We start from the raw sequence: 23,938 nt of genomic DNA, 5'->3' as shown, positions 1-23,938 counted from the left end.
AACACAGCAGGCCCAGCTGCATCTCAGGAGCACAAAAGCTGACGTTTCAGGCCTACACCCTTCATCAGACAGTCTCCACGCAAGCCTCCATTGACAGCAGTCAGTGCTATATGCTGTGGTGTAAATATCCAGCAGCCAGTCTGACACATTGCGTGGAAGTGTAAGTGCTCAAAGTATGTACAGGAATGAGTTGGAGAGAGTTGCAGAAGTTTGGCAGATGTTTGGAGGATACGAATGAAGGGTGGAGATCAATACAGGGACAGTTACTGTGTCAGAATTAAGGTGTTTCTTGAGGGCAGAGTGGTATAGGGTTTACAGCGTCAGAAGTTGAGGGTTAGGGCATGAGGTGTGTGAGGAGATAGTGTGCTGGTGGGTGTAGGGTGAAGATGGGAGGTGTGTGAGGGGATAGGGTGCTGGTGGATGTAGGGTGATGATGGGAGGCGTGTGAGGGGATATGGGTGCTGGTGGGTGTAGGGTGATGATGGGAGGCGTGTGAGGGGATAGGGTGCTGGTGGATGTAGGGTGATGATGGGAGGCGTGTGAGGGGATAGGGTGCTGGTGGGTGTAGGGTGATGATGGGAGGTGTGTGAGGGGATAGGGTGCTGGTGGGTGTAGGGTGATGATGGGAGGTGTGTGAGGGGATAGGGTGCTGGTCGGTGTAGGGTGATGATGGTAGGTGTGTGAGGAGATGGGAAACTGGTGTGCATGGGGTGATGATGGGAGGTGTATGAGGAGATAGAGTGCTGGTGGGTGAAATGGTAGGCTGGCAGGTATGTGGAAAAGAGATTAGGATAGATGAGGGGTTGAGTTGGGCATTGTGGTATCAAGTTAGAATTTTAATGTCTTCAGGGCTTGATCAAATTCAATCGTTATCGTTTTGTACTAGATCAGGTACTTCACTCAGATAAATATTTATAATACCAGTACATTGCTCCTTTTCAATTTCTCTACCTGGACCTTTAATTCTGTGTCGAGTGAAAAGGTTAGTACATTCTACGTCATACATTTTAACCACTGGTCGAAAAGTCAGAGCACAAGATTATTTCAAAAATGTGTGCACCAACCTTTTAGAGGAACAATGTAAGGCCATCTAGGAGATGGAGATTGTCTTAAAAAATTTGTGCTTCTCAAATTTTATGACCTATTCCTGCAAGGACCTAATGAACAATTTGGATTTTGTTGAAGCACACTGAAGTCAAATAATGCAGCAGGTAGTGAAAAGCCACAACGTGCCATGAAATAAAACTATTGAAAGCACTGCAGGTGCTTCAAAGCAGAAACAAAAACAGAGGATGCTCGGATTGGCCACCAGACCTAAAACGTTAACTCTGATTTCTCTTCATCGATGCTACCAGATCTGGTGAGCTTCTCCAGCAATTTCTCTTTTCTTTTAACGGCTTAATGTTGTGTGTGCAAATTGTGTTCAGTGAGTGATTCAGGAGTTCATGACATTAGTTTGTATTTGAAGGCTGGCTGTTGGGAATTAGATGTTGGAGATGTGGTGAATGGGCTGAATGGTGTAGTTGGCATGGATGCCCTCTCTATATGAACTCATTCATATGGTCAAATTGAGTCAGATTTTTAAAGTTCTTCCTGAACAGCATCCATGGGCTTGGAGCAACATTCTGAAATTCACCTGCTCTCTTTCTATTAGCTTCTGAATACCTGCATGAATACGTCGTGCTCCCCTCAGAACACAGCACAATGCTCCTTTTTAATTTTTCCACCTGGATCTCTAATTTTGCACCTAGTGAAAAGCTTAGTGCTTTATATCTCACACATGTTAACCATTGGTTGAAATGTCAGAGCAAAAGTTTATTTTCGGAATGTGTGTGTGTACCCCATTTTGAGGTAACAATGTAAGTCAGTTTAGGAGCTGGATGTTGTCTTTGAGTAACTTGTGCTACTCACAATATAAGGACCTACTCATGCAAGAAGCCAATGTACAAGTTGGATGTCGTTAAAGCTCACTGAAGTTAAATGATGTAGCAGGTACCGAAAATGCATAATGCACCATTAAATATGTACAGTCAACTCGATTTACTTAGTTTAAAAGGGCTTTGTCAAATTCCATTGTCAGAGTTTTGCATTAGTTCTGGCCTTGCACCCAAATAATTACTTATTAATTAGTCACATTTTATATCATGATAACGCACCGTTCTGTTTTGATTGATCCTCTGCACCTTCTTTATTCGTAGCAGCATTTTGATGAGATTCAGTTGTTACTGGTGATTCTACATCATAATAAAAAATACAAGATGTGCAGAGTAAGCCCAGTAATATAAGAGAGTAGTGCTTTTGTGCAAGAATGACATTCACACATGTTACCTTGAGATCAGTACAATGAATGCAATAGTTTGGTGATTCAAATAACCTGGAATGAACTTGCACAATATTGGAAAGTGGTCAAATCATTGTACAACCCATGTTGTTTTCTGGAGGGACAGAACTCAGGTTAAAAAGTAAGCAGTTCTTGATGTTGACAAATCGGAAATGTCATCTTGCCTGATTGTGATGTTATCTATGAAAATGTATCTTTTCAACATTGATGTTCTGGAGGTTACTAAACCAAATTTGCTCAAGCACTGGAATGCAAGTGCATCACCCAACAATTTGACTCTGCCACAGAGAGAAACGAGTGGAATGATGTCCGTAACAGTTGTACCAATTGTGCAAAGGATCAAAAGGGGAAATATTCTCTGAACTGTACTTGTATCCTGCATGTTTTGAATAACGTGGCGGATGTTAATCAGGCCAGAGCAGAATTTTATTTTCAAAAGGATTTCTCCAGTCTGTGCAGTAACTATACGAGGCCACTGTATGAAATGGAGATTTGGTTTTGGTAACTTCTCCTTCTGGCAATATAAGGCCCTGCTGATACTTGAATTCAATTAACAGAATGCATTTCATTGGCAGAAAAGTGAAGTTAGCAGCCAAGAAAAATGTGCAGTGTGTCTGTCATGCAAAGTCAGGAATTAAATCACACTGTCATCTCCATCCAAATTTTCCAGGGCTTCAACAGATTCAATCATTACAGTTTTGTATTAGATCACCTGTTTCATTCAGATAATTATTTTTAATTGCACTTAGTTTTAAATAATTGCATCTATCTTTCCCTTTTGAGTGATCCTCTGTGTCTTTTTTTTGTATTTGTAGCAATGCTTTGTTCATGCTCAGCAATGATCAGTGTTTCTATATCATCACAAAAATACAAGATAGCATAAACTCAGCTACATAAGCAAGTAGAAACCGCAGTGAAAATGATTTTGTGCGTTCACGTAGTTCGCACGTTCATTTGAGCTCAGTCCAAATACATCTATGCACAGATGAGGCAAATCTTCTTATGAGTGCTGCGTTAATTTTCTCTGAAGTATTGCAGAGCTGCTGCTCACTGTGTGTCATTTGTCCTGTGCTTCTGTTGATGCTATACATTTACCTCGGACAATTATTCTTTGAAGAATTCTATGTATCAGTGATTCAAATGGTCCTGGTGTGCACATGTGAAATGTCTTGAAGTGGTCAAATCATTGTACAAATCATACAGTTAGTTGCAAGGATTGATCATTGCATTTTTGTCAGAAAACGCCAATCAAGTCTTGAATTTGAGAAGACAGAAATTTTACTTTCCCCAAGTGATTTCAACTGCCAAACTGTATCTTTTCAATCATGGTGTACTGGAGGTTCCATGATGGAATTTGCCTTAGAACTGAGAATGGAGATCAGCACAGAATGATCTGACACATAGGACAAGTGCTGAATGGTGGACATTAGATTCGCATCAGTAGTGCAAACGAATCAAATAGGAGATCCTTTCCAAAGGATATTTGGGTTTGAATATTCTGATGAGTAGGGAGGTCATCCCCCAGCTGCAACGTTATAAATAAATCTACTTTGGTGCAATGTAGGACCCAGTGTTGCTCATGGTCGAGGCCATCATTTCGCAAGGAGACAACCTTTCTCCCATTTGACCGTGGTGATCTTAAAGGGCTGAGGTTGCCCAGAATGCTGATGCTGTCACTGCCTTCGGGATGCCTTTAGCTACTAAACAGCCTGTTCATGGGCTAGATAGAATCTATTCATATATCCAATTGAGTTCACGTATGTTCAATGGCACTGACTTCTGGCCGAAGGGCTTTCTTCTTTCATAGCTGACCCTAGTTCTCTAGTTCTGAGCCTCCTGAAAGACTTCACTGGATGCTACCTCACACAGTTAACTTTTGGTCAAAGCATCAGAGCATAAGTTTATTTTGCAACTGAGTGCACTAATTTTTGCAATAACAACTCCTCCTATCAGAGCTGGAGATTGTCTTTAAGTAACTTTAGCCTCGCACAATAAAAGGTTCTGCTAATGCATGCATCCAATGAACAACATGGATATCATTGGCAGCATCCTGAAATCAAGTAAGTCAGCAGGTAGCAAATGGTACAGCACAGCCTGTGATCCAGAGACAAGAATTAAACACATACTGTCAGACCTGTACCAATTTAGCAGGCAATGATTCAATTCCAGTGTGAGAGTATTGCATTAGATCAGGTATTGCACCCAGACAATTTCTTAATTGGTCACACTTTTAAATTGTAGCAACTTACGTTTCTCTAATGACTGATTCTCTGTATCTTGTTTTGTATCCCAAGTATGACTTTGTTGACTTTCAGAGACCTCTTGTGATTCTACATCATCATAAAGATACAAGATAGTCAGGGTAAACCTAGTAACATAAGATCTTTACAAATTTACCTCAAGATATATTATACCAGTTTTCAGATTAATGCTGCATTAATATTGTCTCTATCTTTGCAGAGCTGCTACTCACTGTGCATATACACCCCATTCTTCTTTTACCTCAGTCAATGCAAAGTAGCTATTTTTTGAAGAACTCGATAACTTGGTGATTCAAATAGTCCTGTACTGCAGTTGCAAAATGTCTCAAAGTGATCAAATCATTGAACAAATCAAATGTTTTTCTACAAGATAGATTACTGGAGTTCTCAGATGAAAATGTCATCAATTCTTGAATTTGAGTTACCAGGAATTATAACTTACCCAAATGATGTCAACTATGAAAATGTGTCTTTCCAATAATGATGTTCTGGAGTTTCCAAGATGGAATTTGCTCAAGCACTGGGATGGGACATTCACGACACAACAATCTGACATAATGAGAATGTGCTGAATGATGGATACTAGAATGGCACCAATAGTGCCAAGGACAAAAAGGGTAATGCTTGCTGAAGTGTGTTTATGGTTGATATTCCAGAGAATAAGGAGGTCCCCCACAGGTACAATTCAGTAACCAATCAGCTTTGGTGTAATTTCTCACCCAGGTTGCTGATGGCTGAGGCTGCCATCTTGCAAATAGAATGACCTGTCCATCTAGATCCATGTGTCCTATTAGACAGCCATCAATATTGGCAGTCTCAGCAGTCCCATCATCAGTGGTAACTATTGCTGAACCTGCACCTGCAGGAAGTATCTATGCTTATGCCTGAGGTCAGTAGGTTTGGGGCAAGAAGATAGGCAGACAGACCCCAGTGATCTTGGTGGGCAGAGTTTCCTAAGTGCTGATGCTGTCACTACCAGAAGGACAGCTATTGTTGTCAGGAACCTGGTCATGGTTCGGGTCAGGTATGTACACATTTCATTGAAGGTCATGCATGTTGAATGGCACTGTATTCATGACCAACTGCTTTCATCTTTCACAGGTAAGCACAGCTCTGGGAAATCTCTGTTTCTTGTGCAATCATCTTAGATGATAAAAGATTTTGGAAAAGTGTACAATCATTGAATTCTACATCATTGAAAAGCTGCCACTATTTGTGCGTTGAGTTATGGATGTAAGTTTTGACACAGCGTTCAATGTGAGATTAATGAGTTCAGCAGGTAAATTGAGATTTGAGAACTGATTATTGGCAGTTAGATGATGGAGATGTAGTAAATATGGTTTGTGGTGCAGTTGGCAGGAAATGCCTTTTGTAAATGAACTCAGGCACAATCAGGTTATTAAAGGTCTTCCAGAACAGCATTCATGGTCTTGGCGCAAAATTCTGAAATTCACCTGTTTTGCTTCCTCCAAATGTAGGAATACATCATTCCATCAAAAGTGTTCTCTGTATTTGTCAAAGTACTTGCTCAATTTCTAGATTGGAAATTTAACAGGCAGGTCTAAAATTTGTGATCGGGGCGGGGGATACCATTGCCAAAAAGATCAAAAACAAATTAATCACTGACACTTTTCAAGCTTCTCCTCTGGATTTCCCTGGACAGAAACATACCGTCACAAAAAAGCCTGTCCAGGAACCACCGGAGGCTGCACTGGGGAAAAGCATTATGAGTTGCAAGCCAGTATAATAAAGTGTGAGGCTGGACGAACACAGCAGGCCCAGCTGCATCTCAGGAGCACAAAAGCTGACGTTTCAGGCCTACACCCTTCATCAGACAGTCTCCACGCAAGCCTCCATTGACAGCAGTCAGTGCTATATGCTGTGGTGTAAATATCCAGCAGCCAGTCTGACACATTGCGTGGAAGTGTAAGTGCTCAAAGTATGTACAGGAATGAGTTGGAGAGAGTTGCAGAAGTTTGGCAGATGTTTGGAGGATACGAATGAAGGGTGGAGATCAATACAGGGACAGTTACTGTGTCAGAATTAAGGTGTTTCTTGAGGGCAGAGTGGTATAGGGTTTACAGCGTCAGAAGTTGAGGGTTAGGGCATGAGGTGTGTGAGGAGATAGTGTGCTGGTGGGTGTAGGGTGAAGATGGGAGGTGTGTGAGGGGATAGGGTGCTGGTGGATGTAGGGTGATGATGGGAGGCGTGTGAGGGGATATGGGTGCTGGTGGGTGTAGGGTGATGATGGGAGGCGTGTGAGGGGATAGGGTGCTGGTGGATGTAGGGTGATGATGGGAGGCGTGTGAGGGGATAGGGTGCTGGTGGGTGTAGGGTGATGATGGGAGGTGTGTGAGGGGATAGGGTGCTGGTGGGTGTAGGGTGATGATGGGAGGTGTGTGAGGGGATAGGGTGCTGGTCGGTGTAGGGTGATGATGGTAGGTGTGTGAGGAGATGGGAAACTGGTGTGCATGGGGTGATGATGGGAGGTGTATGAGGAGATAGAGTGCTGGTGGGTGAAATGGTAGGCTGGCAGGTATGTGGAAAAGAGATTAGGATAGATGAGGGGTTGAGTTGGGCATTGTGGTATCAAGTTAGAATTTTAATGTCTTCAGGGCTTGATCAAATTCAATCGTTATCGTTTTGTACTAGATCAGGTACTTCACTCAGATAAATATTTATAATACCAGTACATTGCTCCTTTTCAATTTCTCTACCTGGACCTTTAATTCTGTGTCGAGTGAAAAGGTTAGTACATTCTACGTCATACATTTTAACCACTGGTCGAAAAGTCAGAGCACAAGATTATTTCAAAAATGTGTGCACCAACCTTTTAGAGGAACAATGTAAGGCCATCTAGGAGATGGAGATTGTCTTAAAAAATTTGTGCTTCTCAAATTTTATGACCTATTCCTGCAAGGACCTAATGAACAATTTGGATTTTGTTGAAGCACACTGAAGTCAAATAATGCAGCAGGTAGTGAAAAGCCACAAAGTGCCATGAAATAAAACTATTGAAAGCACTGCAGGTGCTTCAAAGCAGAAACAAAAACAGAGGATGCTCGGATTGGCCACCAGACCTAAAATGTTAACTCTGATTTCTCTTCATCGATGCTACCAGATCTGGTGAGCTTCTCCAGCAATTTCTCTTTTCTTTTAACGGCTTAATGTTGTGTGTGCAAATTGTGTTCAGTGAGTGATTCAGGAGTTCATGACATTAGTTTGTATTTGAAGGCTGGCTGTTGGGAATTAGATGTTGGAGATGTGGTGAATGGGCTGAATGGTGTAGTTGGCATGGATGCCCTCTCTATATGAACTCATTCATATGGTCAAATTGAGTCAGATTTTTAAAGTTCTTCCTGAACAGCATCCATGGGCTTGGAGCAACATTCTGAAATTCACCTGCTCTCTTTCTATTAGCTTCTGAATACCTGCATGAATACGTCGTGCTCCCCTCAGAACACAGCACAATGCTCCTTTTTAATTTTTCCACCTGGATCTCTAATTTTGCACCTAGTGAAAAGCTTAGTGCTTTATATCTCACACATGTTAACCATTGGTTGAAATGTCAGAGCAAAAGTTTATTTTCGGAATGTGTGTGTGTACCCCATTTTGAGGTAACAATGTAAGTCAGTTTAGGAGCTGGATGTTGTCTTTGAGTAACTTGTGCTACTCACAATATAAGGACCTACTCATGCAAGAAGCCAATGTACAAGTTGGATGTCGTTAAAGCTCACTGAAGTTAAATGATGTAGCAGGTACCGAAAATGCATAATGCACCATTAAATATGTACAGTCAACTCGATTTACTTAGTTTAAAAGGGCTTTGTCAAATTCCATTGTCAGAGTTTTGCATTAGTTCTGGCCTTGCACCCAAATAATTACTTATTAATTAGTCACATTTTTATATCATGATAACGCACCGTTCTGTTTTGATTGATCCTCTGCACCTTCTTTATTCGTAGCAGCATTTTGATGAGATTCAGTTGTTACTGGTGATTCTACATCATAATAAAAAATACAAGATGTGCAGAGTAAGCCCAGTAATATAAGAGAGTAGTGCTTTTGTGCAAGAATGACATTCACACATGTTACCTTGAGATCAGTACAATGAATGCAATAGTTTGGTGATTCAAATAACCTGGAATGAACTTGCACAATATTGGAAAGTGGTCAAATCATTGTACAACCCATGTTGTTTTCTGGAGGGACAGAACTCAGGTTAAAAAGTAAGCAGTTCTTGATGTTGACAAATCGGAAATGTCATCTTGCCTGATTGTGATGTTATCTATGAAAATGTATCTTTTCAACATTGATGTTCTGGAGGTTACTAAACCAAATTTGCTCAAGCACTGGAATGCAAGTGCATCACCCAACAATTTGACTCTGCCACAGAGAGAAACGAGTGGAATGATGTCCGTAACAGTTGTACCAATTGTGCAAAGGATCAAAAGGGGAAATATTCTCTGAACTGTACTTGTATCCTGCATGTTTTGAATAACGTGGCGGATGTTAATCAGGCCAGAGCAGAATTTTATTTTCAAAAGGATTTCTCCAGTCTGTGCAGTAACTATACGAGGCCACTGTATGAAATGGAGATTTGGTTTTGGTAACTTCTCCTTCTGGCAATATAAGGCCCTGCTGATACTTGAATTCAATTAACAGAATGCATTTCATTGGCAGAAAAGTGAAGTTAGCAGCCAAGAAAAATGTGCAGTGTGTCTGTCATGCAAAGTCAGGAATTAAATCACACTGTCATCTCCATCCAAATTTTCCAGGGCTTCAACAGATTCAATCATTACAGTTTTGTATTAGATCACCTGTTTCATTCAGATAATTATTTTTAATTGCACTTAGTTTTAAATAATTGCATCTATCTTTCCCTTTTGAGTGATCCTCTGTGTCTTTTTTTTGTATTTGTAGCAATGCTTTGTTCATGCTCAGCAATGATCAGTGTTTCTATATCATCACAAAAATACAAGATAGCATAAACTCAGCTACATAAGCAAGTAGAAACCGCAGTGAAAATGATTTTGTGCGTTCACGTAGTTCGCACGTTCATTTGAGCTCAGTCCAAATACATCTATGCACAGATGAGGCAAATCTTCTTATGAGTGCTGCGTTAATTTTCTCTGAAGTATTGCAGAGCTGCTGCTCACTGTGTGTCATTTGTCCTGTGCTTCTGTTGATGCTATACATTTACCTCGGACAATTATTCTTTGAAGAATTCTATGTATCAGTGATTCAAATGGTCCTGGTGTGCACATGTGAAATGTCTTGAAGTGGTCAAATCATTGTACAAATCATACAGTTAGTTGCAAGGATTGATCATTGCATTTTTGTCAGAAAACGCCAATCAAGTCTTGAATTTGAGAAGACAGAAATTTTACTTTCCCCAAGTGATTTCAACTGCCAAACTGTATCTTTTCAATCATGGTGTACTGGAGGTTCCATGATGGAATTTGCCTTAGAACTGAGAATGGAGATCAGCACAGAATGATCTGACACATAGGACAAGTGCTGAATGGTGGACATTAGATTCGCATCAGTAGTGCAAACGAATCAAATAGGAGATCCTTTCCAAAGGATATTTGGGTTTGAATATTCTGATGAGTAGGGAGGTCATCCCCCAGCTGCAACGTTATAAATAAATCTACTTTGGTGCAATGTAGGACCCAGTGTTGCTCATGGTCGAGGCCATCATTTCGCAAGGAGACAACCTTTCTCCCATTTGACCGTGGTGATCTTAAAGGGCTGAGGTTGCCCAGAATGCTGATGCTGTCACTGCCTTCGGGATGCCTTTAGCTACTAAACAGCCTGTTCATGGGCTAGATAGAATCTATTCATATATCCAATTGAGTTCACGTATGTTCAATGGCACTGACTTCTGGCCGAAGGGCTTTCTTCTTTCATAGCTGACCCTAGTTCTCTAGTTCTGAGCCTCCTGAAAGACTTCACTGGATGCTACCTCACACAGTTAACTTTTGGTCAAAGCATCAGAGCATAAGTTTATTTTGCAACTGAGTGCACTAATTTTTGCAATAACAACTCCTCCTATCAGATCTGGAGATTGTCTTTAAGTAACTTTAGCCTCGCACAATAAAAGGTTCTGCTAATGCATGCATCCAATGAACAACATGGATATCATTGGCAGCATCCTGAAATCAAGTAAGTCAGCAGGTAGCAAATGGTACAGCACAGCCTGTGATCCAGAGACAAGAATTAAACACATACTGTCAGACCTGTACCAATTTAGCAGGCAATGATTCAATTCCAGTGTGAGAGTATTGCATTAGATCAGGTATTGCACCCAGACAATTTCTTAATCGGTCACACTTTTAAATTGTAGCAACTTACGTTTCTCTAATGACTGATTCTCTGTATCTTGTTTTGTATCCCAAGTATGACTTTGTTGACTTTCAGAGACCTCTTGTGATTCTACATCATCATAAAGATACAAGATAGTCAGGGTAAACCTAGTAACATAAGATCTTTACAAATTTACCTCAAGATATATTATACCAGTTTTCAGATTAATGCTGCATTAATATTGTCTCTATCTTTGCAGAGCTGCTACTCACTGTGCATATACACCCCATTCTTCTTTTACCTCAGTCAATGCAAAGTAGCTATTTTTTGAAGAACTCGATAACTTGGTGATTCAAATAGTCCTGTACTGCAGTTGCAAAATGTCTCAAAGTGATCAAATCATTGAACAAATCAAATGTTTTTCTACAAGATAGATTACTGGAGTTCTCAGATGAAAATGTCATCAATTCTTGAATTTGAGTTACCAGGAATTATAACTTACCCAAATGATGTCAACTATGAAAATGTGTCTTTCCAATAATGATGTTCTGGAGTTTCCAAGATGGAATTTGCTCAAGCACTGGGATGGGACATTCACGACACAACAATCTGACATAATGAGAATGTGCTGAATGATGGATACTAGAATGGCACCAATAGTGCCAAGGACAAAAAGGGTAATGCTTGCTGAAGTGTGTTTATGGTTGATATTCCAGAGAATAAGGAGGTCCCCCACAGGTACAATTCAGTAACCAATCAGCTTTGGTGTAATTTCTCACCCAGGTTGCTGATGGCTGAGGCTGCCATCTTGCAAATAGAATGACCTGTCCATCTAGATCCATGTGTCCTATTAGACAGCCATCAATATTGGCAGTCTCAGCAGTCCCATCATCAGTGGTAACTATTGCTGAACCTGCACCTGCAGGAAGTATCTATGCTTATGCCTGAGGTCAGTAGGTTTGGGGCAAGAAGATAGGCAGACAGACCCCAGTGATCTTGGTGGGCAGAGTTTCCTAAGTGCTGATGCTGTCACTACCAGAAGGATAGCTATTGTTGTCAGGAACCTGGTCATGGTTCGGGTCAGGTATGTACACATTTCATTGAAGGTCATGCATGTTGAATGGCACTGTATTCATGGCCAACTGCTTTCATCTTTCACAGGTAAGCACAGCTCTGGGAAATCTCTGTTTCATGCGCAATCATCTTAGATGATAAAAGATTTTGGAAAAGTGTACAATCATTGAATTCTACATCATTGAAAAGCTGCCACTATTTGTGCGTTGAGTTATGGATGTAAGTTTTGACACAGCGTTCAATGTGAGATTAATGAGTTCAGCAGGTAAATTGAGATTTGAGAACTGATTATTGGCAGTTAGATGATGGAGATGTAGTAAATATGGTTTGTGGTGCAGTTGGCAGGAAATGCCTTTTGTAAATGAACTCAGGCACAATCAGGTTATTAAAGGTCTTCCAGAACAGCAGTCATGGTCTTGGCGCAAAATTCTGAAATTCACCTGTTTTGCTTCCTCCAAATGTAGGAATACATCATTCCATCAAAAGTGTTCTCTGTATTTGTCAAAGTACTTGCTCAATTTCTAGATTGGAAATTTAACAGGCAGGTCTAAAATTTGTGATCGGGGCGGGGGATACCATTGCCAAAAAGATCAAAAACAAATTAATCACTGACACTTTTCAAGCTTCTCCTCTGGATTTCCCTGGACAGAAACATACCGTCACAAAAAAGCCTGTCCAGGAACCACCGGAGGCTGCACTGGGGAAAAGCATTACGAGTTGCAAGCCAGTATAATAAAGTGTGAGGCTGGACGAACACAGCAGGCCCAGCTGCATCTCAGGAGCACAAAAGCTGACGTTTCAGGCCTACACCCTTCATCAGACAGTCTCCACGCAAGCCTCCATTGACAGCAGTCAGTGCTATATGCTGTGGTGTAAATATCCAGCAGCCAGTCTGACACATTGCGTGGAAGTGTAAGTGCTCAAAGTATGTACAGGAATGAGTTGGAGGGAGTTGCAGAAGTTTGGCAGATGTTTGGAGGATACGAATGAAGGGTGGAGATCAATACAGGGACAGTTACTGTGTCAGAATTAAGGTGTTTCTTGAGGGCAGAGTGGTATAGGGTTTAGAGTGTCAGAAGTTGAGGGTTAGGGCATGAGGTGTGTGAGGAGATAGTCTGCTGGTGGGTGTAGGGTGAAGATGGGAGGCGTGTGAGGGGATAGGGTGCTGGTGGATGTAGGGTGATGATGGGAGGTGTGTGAGGGGATAGGGTGCTGGTGGATGTAGGGTGATGATGGGAGGTGTGTGAGGGGATAGGGTGCTGGTGGATGTAGGGTGATGATGGGAGGTGTGTGAGGGGATAGGGTGCTGGTGGATGTAGGGTGATGATGGGAGGTGTGTGAGGGGATAGGGTGCTGGTGGATGTAGGGTGATGATGGGAGGTGTGTGAGGGGATAGGGTGCTGGTGGATGTAGGGTGATGATGGGAGGTGTGTGAGGGGATAGGGTGCTGGTGGATGTAGGGTGATGATGGGAGGTGTGTGAGGGGATAGGGTGTTGGTGGGTGTAGGGTGATGATGGTAGGTGTGTGAGGGGATGGGAAACTGGTGTGTGTGGGGTGATGATGGGAGGTGTATGAGGAGATAATGTGCTGGTGGGTGAAATGGTAGGCAGGCAGGTATGTGGAAAAGAGATTAGGATAGATGATGGGTTGAGTTGGGCATTGTGGTGTCAAGTTAGAATCTTAAAGTCTTCAAGATCTACAGGGCAGAAAAAAAGCCTTTGGCCCATTGAGTACGTGCTGTTCAAAACTAAAACATCTAACCATTCTAACATAATAAAATGTGAGGCTGGATGAACACAGCAGGCCAAGCAGCATCTCAGGAGCTCAAAAGCTGACGTTTCAGGCCTAGACCCTTCATCAGAGAGCGATGATGAAGGGTCTAGGCCCGAAATGTCAGCTTTTGTGCTCCTGAGATGCTGCTTGGCCTGCTGTGTTCATCCAGCCTCACATTTTATTATCTTGGAATTCTCCAGCATCTGCAGTTCCCATTATCTCTGATACTATTTTAACCTCACTGCGAAGCCTCTTCCAGGGATGCCTAACCTGAAGAAGTTACCCTCCTCCCTCCGGACCAACCTCAGGGAATTTCTCTCCCATTGCAACTCTTTTGTAATCGCTTCGGCCTTGAAACTGCTCGACCATGTCCTGAAGCAGACCAGGTACCACAGCCACATCACCTTCCTCAGCACCTGCCTACGGAACCAGATCATCCCCAAGCTCTCTGATGAAGGGTCTAGGCCCGAAACGTTGGAAGTGTCCGCCATTTACAATGCGACCCCACCACCCAAGACATTTTTCCATCCCCACCCCTGTCTGCTTTCCGGAGAGACCACTCTCTCCGTGACTCCCTTGTTCGCTCCACACTGCCCTCCAACCCCACCACACCCGGCACCTTCCCATGCAACCGCAGGAAATGCTACACTTGTCCCCACACCTCCTCCCTCACCCCTATCCCAGGCCCCAAGATGACATTCCACATTAAGCAGAGGTTCACCTGCACATCTGCCAATGTGGTATACTGCATCCACTGTACCCGGTGCGGCTTCCTCTACATTGGGGAAACCAAGCGGAGGCTTGGGGACTGCTTTGCAGAACACCTCCGCTCAGTTCGCAACAAACAACTGCACCTCCCAGTCTTCCGCTCAGTTCGCAACAAACAACTGCACCTCCCAGTCGCAAACCATTTCCACTCCCCCTCCCATTCTCTAGATGACATGTCCATCATGGGCCTCCTGCACTGCCACAATGATGCCACTCGAAGGTTGCAGGAACAGCAACTCATATTCCGCCTGGGAACCCTGCAGCCATATGGTATCAATGTGGACTTCACCAGTTTCAAAATCTCCCCTTCCCCTACTGCATCCCTAAACCAGCCCAGTTCGTCCCCTCCCCCCACTGCACCACACAACCAGCCCAGCTCTTCCCCCCCACCCACTGCATCCCAAAACCAGTCCAACCTGTCTCTGCCTCCCTAACTGGTTCTTCCTCTCACCCATCCCTTCCTCCCACCCCAAGCCGCACCGCCATCTACCTACTAACCTCATGCCACCTCCTTGACCTGTCCGTCTTCCCTGGACTGACCTATCCCCTCCCTACCTCCCCACCTATACTCTCTCCACCTATCTTCTTTACTCTCCATCTTCGGTCCGCCTCCCCCTCTCTCCCCATTTATTCCAGTTCCCTCTCCCCATCCCCCTCTCTGATGAAGGGTCTAGGCCCGAAACGTCAGCTTTTGTGCTCCTGAGATGCTGCTTGGCCTGCTGTGTTCATCCAGCCTCACATTTTATCACATTTTATTATCTTGGAATTCTCCAGCATCTGCAGTTCCCATTATCTCTGATACTATCCTAACCATTCTAACACCTTTTCAAGCATCTGTCTATAGACTTGTTGGCCTTGGCATCATAATAGCACATTTAAATCAGATGAGGATTTCTGCCTTTTCCACTCTTATTGGCTGTGAGTTCCATATTCCCATGACCCTCTGGATTAAAAATAAATTTCCTCACATCCCCTCTAGACCTGCTGCTCCTGACCTTAAAATCTGTTCATTGATCCTTCCAGCAAAGAGTTCTTTACTATCTTAGAATAGGGCATCATATTGGGGCAGGAAGGTTACAGATCCAGTGGCTGGGGTTGGCGGCTGTTGTTGTTTGAGAGTGAGCTTGCTGATTTGTTGCGGACAAGCGTGAGGTCCTGTGGGGTCACATCAGCTGTTAGGAGACACTGGGGTTGGAAATCAGATCCTGATCAAGTGTTTCAGGGCTTGGAGGGGGTAGTTTGTGGTGTCACTCCAGGAAAGGGCTGAGGGGTCAGTGGAAATAGAGTAGGTTTTGATCCTCAAACTTTTCCGGGGTAGCTACTGATCAGTTGAGTCAGATCCCTCCAAAATCATCAACTTTAAATATATTCTGTAGAATGTTCCAGGTGCTGGAGAATTGCCAAATGGAATTTTCAGTTTCATGGGAAATTTCCTCGGTCAGTTGGTTTAGGATTTCTACATAGTTCCAACTTGAAACCCCAATCAATACATTCCAAGGACATCTCTCCGTTAGCTCACAGACAGGATTTCTCAATGACATTGTGATTTCAACTGTTTATGGAAATATTAACCATGTGCAGATTCAATTCCTGAATGGGTGAATCATGATTTTTTTCACCACTTTAAATCTCACAGAATGCATTTTATCACGTTTATTGCCTCCATCATCTTTTGAACATTATTTTCCTTTCTCAGTAGGGTTTCTCATGTGCAATTACTGACGGTAAATAATGACTTGCCAGATCTCATGACAGTTCATGGTCTTTTCATGACAGTTGATTCCTGTCCAGAAATGTCCACAGTGGAGTCAATTAAGTGTACGTGTGTATTTTATGAAATGCCTGGAGTTCTAGGCCTGTCTGTTAAAGCTGCAGTCACAAAGCTGAGCAAATATCTTGACTCAAGCATGGAATAATTGTGATGCAATAATACATTCATACGGTTATCATCACATTTGGAAATTACTTGAACACTGAAATTTATTGTAAGAAATTCCACATATCCTTCCATTAAAGTAGAATTATTTGAGCAATGATTGAACACCACAAAGATAATTTTGGAATAAATTCCATGGTATCTTGAAGAACCAAATATTGAATGCCAATGTATGAAACTTGCTGCTTCAGGAATATTCAGGCCAGCACAATTAGAAGTCTACCTACAATTAATGTCAATAGTAGATAACAACTCTGCATTGTCTGTAAGTTCATTAATGCAACATTTAACTGGAAATGGTAGCACCGATATGCAGACAGAAGTGTATTATGTTCAAACATATCCATATGTGTTCTTTTAATTTAAGCCAAAAGCATGATCACTGAATTCCTGCACCTTTACACCATCTGTTTACATGGTTTATTGTCATTTTATTCAGGAAGATTCACTGATAGCTTCTCCAAAGGATGGAAGCAAAATTATGGAGGTAAGAATTGAATGATGACCATGAAACTGTTGCCAGTTGTGAGGGGAAATACCTATTTGGTTCACTAATGTCTTTTAGGGAAGGAAATCTACCATCCTCACCTGGAGTCTGGCCTACATGTGACTCCAGACCCTCAGCAGTGTAAGTGACTCTCAACTGCTCTCTGGGGAATTAGGGATGGGTAATAAATCCTGGCCTAGTCAATGATTTCTACATCCCATGAATAAATAAAACAATAGGGAAGATCATCATTGAAATTAAACCTTCTCTTACATCAGCAAGTATTGTATTCTTTGGGTTAAACAAACAACAGCTACTTTGACAGCGACGGTGAAAGGATAAACATGTAGGTGTGGGGATTTGGTGGCAGTCAGTAGCAGGTTATGTGCCAGTTGTGTGTAGGAGCGGACTGTTAGTTGGTACAGGGTTGAGTAGTATGTGTGTGGGTGTTGGATACCACTGGGTGAGGGTCTAGGTTTCCAGCTGGGTGAGGTGGTGGGGTTGATGTGTGTGAGATTATGGGTTCAGGTGGGCAAGGCAGTCGGGTGCAAGAGTGAGAGTTTGGCGCCCAGATAAACAGACAGGTGTTTAAGGTATGTCAAACCTTGAGATCAGCATCTGCTGGATTCAGCAGCGGCAATTGGTTTCTGGGCCAGGTGGAATTGAGTCATGGGGGAGCGTCTGGGAGATTAGATTCAGGTAGTGTTGGGACAGAGGTGGTAATGGTCAGAGTTAGAGGATATTTGGATCGTAAGCCTTGGATAAATTAAATAGTTATCCACAGGTTAGAGTAGATATTAATTAGCTTACTTTCGTGGAGTAACTTTTAACTGAAGTGTGTCCAAACCTACCCTCATTTTCTATTCCAATCAGATTTTGCGTTTCATCCGAAAGTTCCACTTGTTCGTCAATCCCGACTTTATCTTTTGAGAGAGTGTTCTGTGATTCTACAAAAGCACAAAAATACACAAGAAATGTTGTAAACATGTAGTATGATGGAAACTATAGCAACAATATCTTTGTCATTGAAAAATGCCTACATATTTAATTCAGCTCAATGATCATAGCAGGGAAGTAGTTAGATGTTCAGTAGTCAAGTCAAGGGGTGAATTGAATAGTTACATACAGGTTAGAGTAGGTTGTTAATTGGCTAACTTTCCTTGAGTAACATTTAACATGAGTGAGTCCAAGCCTACCTTCAGGTTCTGTCCCCATCAGATTTTGACACTCATCAGAACGTTTCACTTGATTGTTAGTACCGGCTTCAGCCTTTGAGGGGGTGTTCTGTAATTCTACATAAGCACAAAGATACACAAGAAATATTATAAACATACAGTATGTATTTAGTTGAGCTCAGTGGTCATAGCTGGTAGGTAGTTACAAGTTCAGTGGTAAGTCAAGGGGCAAATTAATTGATTGACCACAGGTCAGAATAGATTGTCTAAGTTGCTCTGAGTAACTTATAAGCTTAAGTAACACGAAACACTCTGAAACACCAACTTCAAGGGACTTTTCTGGAGTGGTCACTCTGTTTTAACACACAGTAACAGTTTCTGAATGACACAGCTATTATTTCCGTGAATATCTGAAGTCGTATTTTGTGGTTTCAATGCCTGAGTGACAAACAATGTTTTTATTTCCACTTTAAATAGTACAAAAACATTTCATCACATTTGTTGCCTCTACCATCTGTTTCCCCCATTAGCATTTTCTTTTCTGAGCACTTCTCTAGCAATGGCTTATTTGTATGTCCTTTTCTCTGGCACTGCTATCTTATGTGCTGTCTGGGTTTGACACAGCACTCAAGCAAAGGAAAGATATTTCACTTGTAAAGATTACAGGCTTTTCTGACCCAAGTCTTCCAAACAAAGCATGACATCATGGCAACACCCCTGTTCTTAGACGTTGGCACTTACTTTACTACGTTATCACTGATGGCACACAAGGATAGTTGCATCAGCCCATGCCATGAGAGGACCTAATAACTTACAGACCATATGTTCCCTATTCTGGTCTACTATCTCCAACACAGTGGCCCAGTTAGTATCCACTTTCTCCTTTTCTTCTGTTGCAGCATCAGTACTTGACTTGTGGGAACAAACATTTATCTTGTTGGGTCTCATCAAAGTATAAAAGATGATTTTTTTTAATATCACACGTATCAGAAAACCGATTGACGTTTTAATCATATTATTGAAATCACTCAATAATGTATGGGGTTTCGGTGAAGTCATTTTATGTATGAATATTATCTTTTTGTTCATTATTAACACAAAAATAAATTAGGAAGAAAGACTTGCATTTTTATAACAATCTCAGTATATCTAAAGATGCTTTAAAGGCAATGAAGTATTTTCAAAGTGTGGTCTTATTAGTAATGCTGGAAGTGTGGCATTTAGCTTCATTTCAACAAGCTTCCACAAACATCAATATGATAGGGTATCCAAAATCCATCCAAGTTGGTTAAGCAATAATCATTGTCCACAGCATCAGGGAAAATTCTGTGTTTACAATCCCCTACCCTGACACAAGTACCCTCCCAATATGACCCAACTGCCTCCAATCAGCCAACTGCATCGCTAACACACCCCCAACTGTTTGACAATTCCTCTAATGTGGCCCAACCCTGACTCACTCACAACCTGAGTACCCATTCACCCAGCTAACCACTTACCCACACAATCAACCTCATGCAACTAACCATTCACTTACCCAATCACTCACTCACCCTGTTAACCAATTAACCACTCATCTATTCACTCATTCATTTAATAATGTTAAAAGACTGGACCTATAAAGTTGCTATGTGATAATTGGTGTATAAACGGGGCCTGTCCTGTGCTCTCCCTAATCCATTCTCACAGTTACCCAAGGAACGCTGTGCTGTATGCAATTCAGTGTAACATCCCAAAAGCAATGTGCAGCAGCCTTAAGCTGGGGAGTTTCCAAGTAAAGCCTTAATCCACTCAACAATGTTAGTGCTCAGAGATTCAGGCCTGTGATTCAAACATAGATCACATTGCTTCATCATCATTGTCTCAAAATTCTAGTGCACCCTAGCCAGGAGCAATGTGGGAATACCTTCATCATGCAGAGTACAGAATTCAACCTGAAAACCCACCAGCACATTTTCAGGGGCAACAAGGGATGGATTGTAAATGATGGCCTTGCTAATAACTTCCATTGACCAAAATGAACAAAAGAAAACAAATTAATAAAATATTGTTTCATTTGTTTGTAAGATTAAGGATTTTCTTACCTTCTGACCGTTTTGTCCAAAGGTATATTCCAACAAGTATCATAAGTAATAATACCGCACAAATTATAACCAAGGCACGGGCTAAATAATCACGGGATTCTGAAAATTATAAAATACAAGAATAAATAGCGGTTTAAATTAAATCAAAACTTTAGGTAAATTGGTAATGATCCATGATGTTTGACAAATTGCTCAAGCTGCTTTCATTTTAACATTCAGGTCCTCAGAACAGCAAACCTTAGAAAATGAACAACTGGTATCATAAATAAAAAGGAGAAAATCAATGTCAATACTATAAGTGATTCTATCCTTGGGGTATTTACAAGGGAACATCAGAATATATCTCAACGAAAGGTACCACACAGAAAGCTGCTAAATAAGAGCCCATGATGTTAGTGAGAAAGGTATTGGCATGAATAGAGGATTGGCTGACTGGCAGGAGGCAGAGAATGGGGATAAAGGGGCTATTTTCAGGATGGCAAGCGTTGAGTATGGAGTCTCACAGGAATCGGTATTGGGTCGGCAATATTCATGTTATACATTATATGTATGAACGAACTGAGGGCATTGTTGCTTAGCCTGCAGGTAACACGAACATAGGTAGAGGGACAGGTAGTATTGAGGAAAACAGAGATGCTGCAGAAGGACTTGGACAGGCTGGGAGACGGGGAAAATAAGTGACAAATGGAATACAATGTCGGAAAGTGTGAGGTCCTACAGTTTGGTATGAAGAATAGAGGTGTAGAGGTGTGAGGAAAGGATCTGGAAATCTGAAGCAAAAAGTGGCTTTGGAGGCACAGTTCAAAATTCTCTTAAAACGTTCAGTTGGCAGTTAGGAAAGCAAATGCAATGTTAGTATTCATTTCAAGAGAATAGAATACAAGAGTAGAATATGTACTGCTGAGACTGTATATGGCTCTGGTCAGGCTGCATTAGAATACTGTGAACAGCTTTGGGCCCTGTATCTAAGGAAGGAGGTGCTGTGTCAGAGGAGGTTCATCTACAGTTACATCAAGTGGGCATCTGGTCATCAATGTTGTACAACTGATCACCCTATTTTTCATTGTGAACAGAGTAGTGGCAGTCTATACAATGTGTTTGCTGCCACTTGTATTCACTGCATCAAATGATAGGATCATCAATACAATCTGCAAGAATGGAAAGAATATATACTATGTTGTGGTAGTTTCTGGCCTCAAAGCAGCAACAATAATGAAACAGCATAATGGTAATTGGTATTTTACATGCTTGAAAGAAAATCTTAAGATTTTGTACACCTTATAAAGAGATCAATTATAATTTCATTGTATAAGAAGAAATATTGTTCCATGTCACTTGCTGATCCTTGACTGGAAAGCAAATAATGTACAGAAGCCAGAATGAAGACCTAGAGGAATAAGGGAGCCAGTATAGACATGCAGATCGAGAAAAAGAAGCAGAAACACCAAAAGAGAAGTTGAGAAGATTATGGAATGATCAATCAAACACCAGACAGTGAACAATGGTACAGTGAAGACCTGTACAGCTAGGTACTGTTGCTGCCTGGAGAGAATCAACGAAGTGCTTGAAAGAAAGGAATGGAATTTGATTTAGAAGAGTTGTGAAGCTACAAATTTGACCTACAAATAATGTGGGCTGTCATCTCAATAACTGGGATCTTCATTGTAATATCTGCTATTCCATGTCTAAGTTATAGATTTTATTCACAATGCTTTGCCTATTATGTCAAAACAAATTCGATGTTCAAGTACAAGTGAAAGAAGGCAATATACTTCCAAGTCAGGATGGTGAGTGGCTTGGAGGGCAAGTTGGAGCTAGTGGTATTCCCATATATCTACCACTCTTGACTTTCCAGAGAGAAGTAATCGAGCATCTATAAGGTACTGTCTAAGGATCTTTGGTGACTTTCAGCAGTTCATCTTGTAGATAGTATACACTGCTGCTAATGAGTGTCAGTGTTGGGGTGAGTGGATATGTGTGGATGTGATGTCAGTCAAGTAGTCTGCTTTTTCCTGGATGGTGTCAAACTTCTTGAGTGTTAGAGCTGCACCATCCAGGCAAGCGGGGAGTATTCCATCACACTCCTGACTTGTGCCTTGTAGATGGTTGACAGGCTTTGGGGAGAGAGATGGTGAGTTACTCATCGCAGTATTTCTCACCTCTGACCTGCTTTTGTAGCATTGTCTTTATGTGGTGAGTTCAGTTGAGTTTCTGTCAATGGTAAACGCTGGTAGTGGTGGATTCAGTAATGGTAACATCATAGAATGTCAAGAGGCGGTCGGTAGATAGTAATTGCATGGCATTTGTGTAAAATGAAAGTTTCTTGCAACTTGTCAGTCCAAGCCTAGATATTGTTCAGATTTTGTTGCATTTCAACATTCTTCAGTATCTGAGGAGTCATATATGGTGCTAACCATTGTTTGATACTGGATCGTCATCCTGTGACCCCTGGTTCTGGACACACCCACCATCAGGAATATCCTCTCTACCTCTGTCCAGTCCTGTTGGAATTTTATAGGTCTCAATGAGACTCCCTCATTTTCTTTTTCCTTATTCATTCATGGAATGCAGGCGTTGCTGGCTAGGCAGCATTTATCGCCCATCCCTAATTACACACCGGGCAGTTGAGAATCAACTACATTGCTGTGGGGCTGGGGTCACATGTAGGCCAGACCAGGTAAGGATGGCAGTTTCTTTCCCTAAAGGGCATCGGTGAACCAGATGGGTTTTTCCAACAATTGACAATGGATTCACGGTCATCATTAGACTTTTAATCCTGCCATGGCGGGATTCGAACACCAGGTCTCAGAATTTTATTTGGGTCTCTGGATTAACAGTCCAGCGATATTACCACTAGGCCATTGCCTCTCCTATATGTCTGTACTCTTGCAAAAACAATCCCAACCTAGTCAATCTCTCCTCATATGTCAGACCTACCATCCCTGGAATCAGCCTGGTAATCCTTAGCTGCACTCCCTTTCTCAGAAGAGGAAACCAAAATTGGACAAAATATTCCAGGTATGGTCTCACCAAGGCCATGTACAACTGCAACATCCTTGCTTCTGTCCTCAAAATCTCTTGCAATGAAAGCCAACACACAATTTGCCTTCTCTACCACCTGCTGCGCCTGCACGCTTACCTTCAGTGACTGATGCACAAGGACACCCAGGTCCCGCTGCACACTCCTCTCTCCAAATTAACAGCCGTTCAGGTAATCTGCCTTCTTGTTTTTACTCCTGAATTGAATAACCTCACGTTTATCCAAATTATACAGTATCTGCCATTGATTTGCCCACTCACCCAACTTGTTTACATCATGCTAAAGGATCTCTGCATCCTCGTCACAGTTCACCCTCCCACCCAATTTGGTATCATCTGCAAACCTGGAGATGTTACGTTTTGTTCCCTCATCCAAATCGTTAATATATATTGCGAATAGTTTGGGTCCCAGGATTGATCCCTGTGGCATCCCACTCGTTACTGCCTGCCAATTTGAAAAGGACCCATTAATGCTTATTCTTTGTTTCCTCTCTGCCGACCAGTTTCCTTTCCCAGTCTTAATAAAAACCAAAGTTACTGAGAATGCTGTAAATCAGAAACATGAACAAAGATGCTGGAAAAGCTCAGCAGGTCTGACAGCTTCTGTGAAGAAAAAATCAAAGTTAACCTTTTGGGTTAACATTTCAGAACTGAGAATGTTAACTCTGATTTTTTCTTCACAGATGCTGC

At 41.9% G+C, this 23,938-nt stretch overlaps 1 protein-coding gene across 3 annotated transcripts in view; it reads right to left on the bottom strand.

The window, feature by feature from the left end:
• Nucleotides 1-23,938, bottom strand: part of LOC125459498 (probable serine/threonine-protein kinase MARK-A) — a 102,900-nt gene that overhangs the window by 63,017 nt on the left and 15,945 nt on the right. For all 3 annotated transcript variants that reach the window (XM_059651870.1, XM_059651871.1, XM_059651872.1), the window contains 7 exons: nucleotides 20,210-20,308; nucleotides 18,147-18,242; nucleotides 17,802-17,897; nucleotides 10,960-11,040; nucleotides 8,526-8,603; nucleotides 4,591-4,671; nucleotides 2,157-2,234 (listed from right to left, as the gene is read on the bottom strand). In XM_059651870.1, coding sequence (XP_059507853.1) covers nucleotides 2,157-2,234; nucleotides 4,591-4,671; nucleotides 8,526-8,603; nucleotides 10,960-11,040; nucleotides 17,802-17,897; nucleotides 18,147-18,242; nucleotides 20,210-20,308 — 609 coding nt within the window. The remainder of the gene's footprint in view (nucleotides 1-2,156; nucleotides 2,235-4,590; nucleotides 4,672-8,525; nucleotides 8,604-10,959; nucleotides 11,041-17,801; nucleotides 17,898-18,146; nucleotides 18,243-20,209; nucleotides 20,309-23,938) is intronic.

Source organism: Stegostoma tigrinum, chromosome 17, assembly GCF_030684315.1.
Source record: "Stegostoma tigrinum isolate sSteTig4 chromosome 17, sSteTig4.hap1, whole genome shotgun sequence".
In the NCBI taxonomy this organism is placed as follows: domain Eukaryota; kingdom Metazoa; phylum Chordata; class Chondrichthyes; order Orectolobiformes; family Stegostomatidae; genus Stegostoma; species Stegostoma tigrinum.
Note: the sequence above shows the minus strand (reverse complement) of the source record. Positions and strands in the feature narration are given on the sequence as shown.